General features: G+C 30.6%; 1 protein-coding gene across 1 annotated transcript; it reads left to right on the forward strand.

Moving 5' to 3' along the window:
• The first annotated feature begins 3519 nt into the window (after window positions 1-3519).
• LOC18031710 (cyclic nucleotide-gated ion channel 1) lies at window positions 3520-10345 on the forward strand. Its single transcript, XM_024192044.1, has 8 exons — window positions 3520-3575; window positions 3732-4230; window positions 4353-4442; window positions 5267-5458; window positions 5814-6094; window positions 7811-7922; window positions 8223-8447; window positions 9896-10345. The coding sequence occupies exons 1-8, from the start codon at window positions 3520-3522 to the stop codon at window positions 10343-10345; spliced, it is 1905 nt and encodes a 634-aa protein (XP_024047812.1).
• Window positions 10346-10574: the final 229 nt, after the last annotated feature.

The raw sequence follows: 10574 nt of genomic DNA on the forward strand, positions 1-10574 counted from the left end.
ATATCTCATCATATATGTGCATGCATAATCTAGTCCCCAAAGGATAAGGTGCCCAAGAATACGGTCCAAAGCTTTTGTGTGTACTCATAGGGGCCCCAAAGACCTATATTTCATCTGTATCATTATATCTCATCTGTATCTCAATATCTATATCTCTGTAATCATCATACTGCATGCATATGCCCCTAAAAGGCAAAAATTCCCAAACACACGACCCAAAGCCTCTATGTGTGTTCAAACGGGCCCTAAAAGCTTCTCATTCATCTGTATCATTGTATTTAGATGGAAAGAGTACTGTCTATACACATATACATAAACATAAAATGACACTTAAATCTCATTTCTTTTTCATGTAACATACTTTAAATCTATGTTATTCTCTTTAAAACCATTACCGAGCATTTACTGAAAAATGATAATAAAATCATTAATCAAACTCATTTTTTATAATAATAAATATCCGCATGTAGACAAAAATCCTTTTTCTAGAAAGTTATTAAATTCGAGTATTAAATACTTATTTATCAAACATGCTGTACTATATCGTAAAATCATAATATATTATGAAAATATGTTTTGTATATTCCACTCACAGTGACGATGTTCGAGCTCAATATCGTCAATGTCTGTGGGTTGATTCTTGTTCATGGATCCTCCTAATATAATGAAATAACATAATCATTCTCATAAATATGAAATACAACTAATTTTACGCAATAAATCTCGAAACAAATATCTATATGTAATAAACTATTCCCGTATGCATAAAATTACCAAAATACCCCATGCATGCTAAATTTACCAAAATGCCCCTGATATCAATATTTACCAAATTATCCTCATAATCCTAAATTACCAAGCTGACGTCAATTCAGATCACAAAAATAACCACAATGTTAGAAATTACGAAATTACCCTTAGAGAATGTCCTTAACAACATAAATTACTGAATTACCCCCGTAATCTCAAATTACCTAACTGCCCTAGTCCAAAATTACTAAACTATCCACCAATTTTAGAAATCACAAAATTATCCCCCACCGTTTTGTGAAATTACCGAACTACTCCTGGTAGTTAACGGTGACTGGACTTCGGTCGACGGCGACGAGAAGATCAGATTTGATAGTTCTTATATCAGTGAGTCCAATAGTGCCGGCGGTGACCACCCACGCGTGCCGACGGTGGTAGATCGAGCTTCCCTAGTCGCGAGCTTTCCGGTGGTCGATCGGTGGAATTCCAGCCGTTTCAGGCAGCGAGTTTGGTTGGAAAATGATGAGGGTGAGTTGCGGAACAAGATCCAAGCAGTGGCGTGGCCTAATTCCGGCGAAATCAACGGCGACGAAAACGAGTTGAGCTGTGGGTTTTTCAAGCTTGATCGCCGGCATTCTACCCATTTTCCGATGAGGTGGCCGGAATCGGTGGCTGGAGTTGGGTCGGGTTGCGCTAGTTCGGGTCAGGTCAGGTCAAACTCGGTCAGCTTCTCTCTTTCTCTCTCTCCCTCTCCCTTTCTCAATTTATACAACCAATTCTCTTTTTTTTTTCAAAGCTTAATACAAATTAAGCTAATACTGAACTCATATTGAAAATAAAATCCGACTACCCGACCTTTTAATCACGCTCGATTTGTCTTGATTTATTGTCTTGACAAATTTAAAATAATCCAAACACAATATATATTAATAAATATGTAACATTTAACAACCATCCCCCATAATATCGGAAAAAAATTGTAACTTCACTGTAAAAATTCGTAACGAGTCTGCTAAATTTAAAATTAATACCAAAGGAGAAAAATAAAATGATACACTTAATTAGAAAATTTAAAGCGCATATATTACAATAACATTAAAATAAATGAAATAATATACATTCAAAAATTATTTTAATATTTACAATCTATTAGATTTATTTTATTATATTAAAGCAAATTTTTAATAATAAATAGAAACATAATATTGAATATTTTGTACAATTTTAACATTATTAATGAAGAGATTTTGTTAATTTTAAAGTCTATTTAACTCAAATATTTATTTAAAATCCTTGTAATAAATCCAAATATATTATTAAATTTAATAATTTTAAATGTAAAAAATATTTTAATATTACTACTCTACTAGATATATTTTATTATTTTATATTATTTTTGTATTAATTAAAAATTTTTAAGTTAATTTTTTAGTTACTATATTCAAAGTGTATTATGATTAAAAAAGAATCCTAAAGTCTATATAATCATTTTTCAAAATTTTAGGAGTGTGAGTGTCGATTTTTCTTTTTTTTTTATAATTCTTTTCGTAAAAAAATTATATTCACGTTCTTTTAACTTCTCATTAATGCATTTTCATTGCCAGGGTTTCTGCGTTTTCAATCAAAAATCTAGTGAAGAAACTGGAAAATGTTGGAGGAAACGCTAATGCATTATACGTACAACCTAATAAACAAGTTGTTGGAGAGTACGGCTATAGCAATTTGTTTATGGTCATCTGTGCTTGTGTATACTATTAGTAAATCTATTTTTGAATGAACCCAAATAATCTAATTGTCCCGAGGTACTTACGGTCCATGGATCTAATAATTTTTGCTTCTTTTTATTTATTTATTTATTGCATATCATAACTTGTCAGTCTCATAATATTGTCCAACAAGATTGCCTTTTTGAAAAATTTCACATAAATCGGACACGGGTGATTATGTTATCCTTTCATTTTTCTAACGAATATAATTTTCACTGTCGTTTTGTGTTTTGGATAGCTGGAATGACAGTGACGACCAAGTCAAGGTCTTTTAAGTGTACAGTCCAACTCCTTTTAAATAGCAATTGAATTCTGCACTTTAAGCAATAAGTTACTCGGCCAAATTTGCAGAAATATTTCAAAGTTTAATTCTTCACTTGGATTTTTCATTGCTGATCATGTAAGTTAGTTAGTTATTATTATTATTTTTTTTTTCACCACGGTAACTCTTGTGCTTACACTTTTCGCGGAGCTAGTTCTATTTTCTTAATGTTCTAATTTTCAATGAATATATTTGGACAAAGCCACGAACTTGTCTTTTAGAGGGCTTAACTTGTATTAATATTGCTGATATATTCCTTATAAATCAAAAAGAGCAAACAAAGTTCTTATAAAACGCAAGGATAGCAGAGAGTGGTTTTAATTTTTTTTTTTAATGTTATCTCAATTTTAATAATAGATGATTGATTGATTCGATCTTCTTCTTGTCCATAATTAAAATAACTACTTTCTACTTCCTAAAGGAATTTCCTGCTCATGTTTTTTAATCCTACTCCAAAATTCTCATCTTATTTGGTGAAAATTTTCTTGATGTTAACAAACTTATGTTAACTGTCAACTATTGTTAAATTAAGTCAATTTGTTTTTCAACTATCAGACCGGAAAAGAGTACCTAATAACATGTAACGTTAGGAGAGTTTTGGTGAGGTTTAAAGCATGAAAGGAAATGGCTAATTGCCTAATTCCAATAAGAAGGAAGATTTGGTAATTTTCTCCTTTTCCAATGTATGCAAATCCACGACAGCCACCCTACGCCTCCTCCCCTTATTTTTTAAGGAAGTATGTGATTTTTTAAATTGGGCTTTGACTGCAAGCAACTGTAATATGTTGGACTTCCGTAATAGGCTTGTTTCTACTGTACGGATATTTATGTATTATAAAAATAAAATAAAAAACATTATGACAAAACCTTGACTTGCGTTTCGATCATATCAGGTCTCAGGATCCAGAGAAAGGTTCAAAACATGAACAACCTGAAGTGCATTGTAATGGAACGAACTCGGCCGATAAAAAACGAACAACATGCTTCCGTTGGGCTAAAAAATTTCTCGGTATCATACTTCTGTGTGCGGCGCTATTATGCCTGCCAGCATATAGTGGGGTAATGCTAGTGGCATGCCTGTTGATTATAATAATTATAATAATTGTGTTGTATCGTAAAGCGATAGCGGCTGCAATCGAGAATAAAAGATATCTTCTACTGAATGTGATTGCAATGATCCTTGATCCTTTTTTCTTCTACATTCCGGACCTGAAAGATGAAATTAAATGCATTCGCTGCAACGATACCTTGGGGATTACCGCTACTGTCATCCGTTCCATCCTCGATTTCCTTAAGCTACTACATATTAGCTCTGAGCTTCGTGAGGCAGATAAAAAAGAGAACCAAAGAAAAAAATTTAAACATTTATGGCAGCAATTAAAAAATTTCAAGGTATAATTTACTTTCGCTAACTAGTTGTTTCTTCAACTTCCATAATTTATATAAATATAGTCTCCGTTATCTTCTTTGCTCCGTACGAAGTGTTGATTCTTTTTTTTTTTTTTTTGCCTTAGAAGGGAGGAAGAGAAGTACTTGAAGATCCAATGGTACGTATGTGGATGCTCTTCTTCATTGATGGTTTGGCCATCCTTCCCATCCCCCAGGTAAAGGCACTGTCTAATTACTATTACGTATATATTGTTTATTGATTTCTTATGTAGTTCAATCCTTCCCATCCCCCATGTGCATATCGTAGTAGTGGTTTTGATTGTGATAAAGATAGATCTTTATATGATTCATGTCAAGAATAATGATTTCAATGTCATTTTTCCATTTTCTTTGATTAAAGTTGTATTTACACGTAAAACCCTAAATGTTTTGCATTGATAGTAATTTTGGTTAGAGTGTAGTGTTAAATTTCAGCCATATGAATTCGATACTTTTATTAAACTTGTTTAATAATTTCAAACACTAACTCAACCTGTCTATTAATAATTATGTCACATGCTTAATATGCTTTAAAAATATATTTTTAAAATTTGACTTGTTTACATGGGTTTAATGTATTTGTTTAAAATATTTAGAGTACTACCTCTCAAATTCAAATCAATTCTAGTCTTATCATAACTGGATAATCTTGAAATATATACAAATATAAACTCGGTTCAATCGCATCCAAAATCTAGTCAATGCAACATCATTATTAATCAAATTGTTAATTATGTCATAATTAAATAGGTTCACGTGACAGGAACTTTAAACTCACAAGATACTAATTTGTGTCTCTTTTCGCCAACGTGAACAAACTATTATTTTCATGCCATTAGGATCAATTTCGCGGGTTGTTTCAAAAATTGCCATCCCACCTATACCATCGGTTTGCGCAAAAATAAATAATCAATTTTGTTCATATTCAATATCATTCAAAATGTTTATTTACATTAATTATTCCATATCATCTAATAGGACTTCAATTAATATCGTTCAGGTTTTGGTGATTTTCCCGATAAGAGACACAGGATTCTCGACGGCAATGACCTTCTTTGTTTTACAATATTTGCTAAGGGTTATTCGAACGTATTTCCTGTTCACAGATGCTATAGAGGTTTCAGGGGTGATTGCCGATGCTACATGGGGCATTTTTGCCTTCTATGTTCTTCTTTACTTGCAAAGCGGTCATGTAAGTTCAAAGTATCATCATTTTACCGACATATATATTTTTAGGGAGATTACAATTTTTCCACCCTACAGATGGCAAAAATTTCAAATTTACCATTTTTATGCTAAAAGTTTTCAAAATACCATTTTTATATTCAATTTTTGGAATCAGAAAAGCATGAATTATGATATTCACTATTTTGTAATTTAGAAAAGCATATTCTAGTAAAACTAGAATTTTAGCAACCATCAGTTAATACACATATATACGCACACTCAATTAGTTTTTTTGGATGTAAATTTTAGATATTGGAATCGTCGATATACGATTTTCCTTCTGCTTTGCAAATTAATTTTTCTGATAAGTTATCTTTCAGATGTTTGGAGCCCTATGGTACTATTACGCCATAGAAAAAGCGACTGATTGCTGGAGGGAAGCCAGCGAAAATCATACCGGACGCAGTCATAGTTACGTTTTTTGTAATAAATGTTTCGGAGACTACAAGCTTCTAAATGATTCTTGCCCTATAAGTACAGGAAATACTACCAGATATAATTTTGGAATATATAAAGATGCTCTTCAGTCTGGTATTGTGAGGGAGACATATTTTCCTAAGAAATTGTTGCGTTGTTTACATTGGGGCCTGCAAAAACTCAGGTTTGCCCGTTTTCATTTGGCTTGGATAATCATTACCGTGCATGTTCATTTTGTAGTTCTTTTTGCATGCATGTGTTTTTCTCTTTCTCTTTATCAATTTATTCTTTTCTTTGTAGCTCTATGCATACTCTAATGGGAACATTTCACTGAGAGAGGGCTATATCTAATAACACCAATTAAATCAAAACATATAAGATCAATTAAGTTTATATAAAATTGAAGTAATTTTGTTATTTTTATTAAATTAAGATGATGTGTGAAAGTTAACATTGGGAGTAAAAAATATTGTTTAAAAGTAAAATGGAAACTAAATTAAAGAGTATTGATTACTCAACCTTATTTAAATAATTTTTGTATAGGGCCGCAGTGGCGGATCTACAGCACTGTTTGGTCCAGAAAATATCATTTTAATCCAGTGTTTTGATTAAGATTTTATAAGGATAGAGTTTTTATTTTAATTTTATATACATCACCAATTTAGTTACCCATTTGTTTTAATCAAATATCATAAAACAATAGAGTTTTTACTTTATTTTCAAATATGTCCCTAATTCGATTACATTTTTTTCCAACTGAAATTAATGACTTATTTTATAAAATGATTAAATTATATATCTATTGAATAGATTGAAAACGTTAGGGGTCTAAAATGTTATTACTGCTTTAATTTTTTTAATTTTTAATTGAAAAAAAGTATGTCAATGTAATATAACATTGTCACTAGTATTAAAAATACTAAAAAAACATATAATAACAATTATTAACAATTTCATAAATTTTTTATCTGAATGTTGAGATTTATTTATTAGCTACATTAACTAAGAGGATAAGTTAGAAAGTAAAATTTGAGTATTTTGAGAAGATTTTGATAGAAGAATCATTAGCATATGAGTTTTCAAAGAGAGTCAAAGTACTTGGCAAAGAAAAATAACGGCACGCAAATACATTTTTGCTGGGTTAAAGTTTAGTTTATTATTGAAACTCTTGACTAATAATATTTTTATAATTTAAAAAGATGAATAGATTTTAATTGTTTAATTTATTTAAGCTTGGTATTTAAGTACTTTTAAGAATAAAAGTTCTACTTGCAATTTTTAATTGTTTATAATTACATGTATTGATTTATTCTAACTTGAAATTATTAATTGATTTATTAATTCTTATATAATTCGATGTTATTATAGGTTGTAATGTTAGATTCCATAATTGAAAAATAGTATTTCTATATTTGAATTATCTTTTGTTTTCTACTCTTTTTGTATAATTATTTTTGTTTAGAGTACATATTCATAGGGTTTTTCGTATTCCCCTTATTTGACGTACTTTTTTTTACTCATGAATGTTTATGTTCATTTCAAAATATAAAATTTTTAATTTAGCCTGGGATAATATAAAGTTCTAGGTCCACTCATGTATAGGGGTTTATTTCAACCAAACTCTTTTATTCAACTCAAAGGGGGAAAAAAAAGTAATATTTTTGCTAAGGTCTCAAATAAAAATTTCACGGGTTATACTGAAAATTTTCTTTCCACCGGACTGGTTATTAGGTAGGTCCTCAACGTAACTAGGTGTTCAATCCTGTTGATTCTGTTAAGAAAAAAAAAATGATGTCTGCATTGGAAAGAAACTCTATTATTTGTTTTCTATCATTTCAATTGTTGTTAAATACGCAGGAAAATATATATAATAATTTTGAACTGAATGAACCTTTTGCAGTGCGTTTGGTCAGGACCTTGAAACAAGTGATGATGTCGGGGAAAACATCTTTGCAATTTGGATGACCATCTACGGCGTAGTGCTGTTTGTCTTTTTAATTGGAAGGATGCAGGTAATTCGCATACATTTTTCTGTTTCTTATCGATCCATCAATTTATATAGTTGCTCACCTCTAAAAATCCCTGATTTTAATAAAATCTGGAATGAGTTGACAATGATGCTAACAGACTTTTTAACCGTTTCACAATATTGTCAAATAGTTTACAACATTATAACATTCTGTTCACATTGATGTCAACTTGTCTTGGATTTTATGTTCTAATTGAAAAAATTTCATATGTATAGTTTTTAATTAGATTTTAAACATAGAAGTTACTTGTGTCAATGTATTAATGACTATATGTACGTACAGTCTGAGACTACAAGAGCACATAAGATAAACCAGAAGTTGCGGCAGATCAAGCATTGGAAACACTTTAAGGATATCTCCACTTTTGTCCGTGCCAAGATAAGGGAAGCCAAGCGTGAAAATTTGCTATTAAAACATGATATTCACATAGATAGTTTGGTAAGCGATCTCCCCGATGACACTGCAAAGCAAGTAAAACTCCATTTCGGCAGAAATCTGCTTGGCCAGGTGAGTTTCTATTGCTTTCTGTACAATTAATAATCCTTATAGTTATTTATCAAAAAAGATGTCAATTTTGTTACAAATATTTCGAATGGGCGTCTTATAGCAACATCCAGAGTCTTCGTTGTATGTGCTTGATTGTTAGGAAAAAAAAATTAGAAAATTTATAATAAATTAATTAATTAGTACCTATTAACCATATGTATTAAATGATTATTAAAGAAAAAATGGGGCTATTTGCATTTTAAACATTACTTTAAATACTCTTATTAAAATATTTTATTACAAAAATTTATTATAACTGATAAAATAGTTTATAATTCTTATACCTTAAATCCTAAAACTTCTTGTTCTAATAATAACTAAATTTGTATTACATATTTTTTTTTTTACTTTTTTACAAATTGTAAACAATTATCTCCTGATTCAAGGGAATGAATAAACCCAACGGCTGGAAAAAATTTATTGGGAGAAGTCGTTAGATCTCATCATGTAAACGGGAAAGAATTTTGAAAGTCAAAATTATCAGGAGGTATGCTTGGCATATTTTAAAGAGTGTATAAATTAAGTAAAACTTAATTTTCAGAATTTATTGAATGATTGTAAGTGTTTAGAGTAATATATATATAGAGTGCAAATAGCCTCACCCATTACAAAAATACTTATAATGTATTTTATATTTAAGGACAATTTATTAGTATATTAAATATAATATTATTATTTTAGACACCCATCAAATACACCCATTTATTTATAATTATTCTTTATTTAAACCCTAAAACTTGCTTCTTCATGTCTAATAAAACAATTTGAAAATTCTTCACAGTGCATGTATGAAAAAAAACGAAAAAAAAAACAAGGTACAATTGTCGTAGTACAAAATGGAATAGTGAAAACGAAAAAAAGAAAAAAAAAAGAAAGCAATTATATGAACGAAATGAAAGAAAATGCTAAATAGCAATGGATTGAAATTAGTTAAGAAAAATGTGATTGAAATTGGAGTCCTCTCAATATAGATGTAAAGATGTACCGAATATTCTCATAGGTATATAGCGTAAATAAAGATAATTAAATTAAAGATTTAAGTAAGGACTTTTTTGTTGTTTTAAAATAGTGGATAGAGCTAAGCTCAAATATATAAATTTTAGAGATAAGTGTACAAAGTAATAATCGAGTACTCAAAAGTAATATTTAGAGTACAAATAGCCTCACCATTAAAGAAAAGATTAACAATAAACATCTCTAATGATGAGAGTTCTAAGTAAATTAATTATATATTATCTCACAATCGACAATCCACTTCATACTATGCGACTAGCCATGCATTATCAAATTGGTGATTATGACGAGTTGTGATTTTTAAGTAGTAACTTAGTTATTTATAACCTTATGATATAATCGTTGCATGAATATTGACGACTCTGATTCTCATTCATTCTTGGATGTACATCAAGATGCAAAAATTTGAAAATTGGGAAGACTACTCGTTGGATCATCTATGTGGTTGTCTAAAGCCAGTCTTCTTTAGTGAACGGACTACAATTATTTCGGAGGGAGAGTCAATTCATGAGATGCTCTTTGTGTTGGAAGGCCAGATTTCGATCTACTCAAAATTTAAGTTGATTGGACTGAAACGTCAGGAAGATGGTAACTATTGCGGAGAAGAAATTATAGATTGGGCTGAGAATCAGAGCTCGTCTCACGGCCACCTCCCTATCTCAACCAGAACCATTATAGCACATACTAATATTGAAGGTTTTACTCTCAAGGCTGATGACTTGAAACAGGGTGTAGCACTTCACCGGCGTTTCGATCAGTTAGTAAGATCCGTACAATCATCCTGGCGTTCTAAGAAGTCCAAGCAAATGCAGATGAAGAGAAGGCAAAGCCGAAGTCATGAGTAACTATTTGGGATTGGACTTGTAGTTCTTATTATACTACTATGTCTACTGTTTACGTTGGGTTTCTGTTTACTTGCTTAGGTACCAGAAAATAATCTACTTTTGTTGTGACATATTAGACTATAATTATCTGGTACATGATTTTAGATGAAAATAATAAGTAGCACCAGAACAACCTATAGATCACAGTGAAGAGCTGAAGCAGATCATCTCAGGGCAATCCTAAGTGGGT

The sequence above is a fragment of the Citrus clementina genome, unplaced genomic scaffold (assembly GCF_000493195.1).
Source record: "Citrus clementina cultivar Clemenules unplaced genomic scaffold, Citrus_clementina_v1.0 scaffold_9, whole genome shotgun sequence".
In the NCBI taxonomy this organism is placed as follows: domain Eukaryota; kingdom Viridiplantae; phylum Streptophyta; class Magnoliopsida; order Sapindales; family Rutaceae; genus Citrus; species Citrus x clementina.

Excerpts from the sequence above, each read along its gene's own strand:
- LOC18031710 (XM_024192044.1), top strand. The coding sequence starts at position 3,520 with ATGTATGCAAATCCACGACAGCCACCCTACGCCTCCTCCCCTTATTTT. Across the intron at positions 4,231-4,352 it reads AGCAATTAAAAAATTTCAAG|AAGGGAGGAAGAGAAGTACT; the intron begins GTATAATTTACT and ends TTTTTGCCTTAG. Across the intron at positions 6,095-7,810 it reads TGGGGCCTGCAAAAACTCAG|TGCGTTTGGTCAGGACCTTG; the intron begins GTTTGCCCGTTT and ends AACCTTTTGCAG.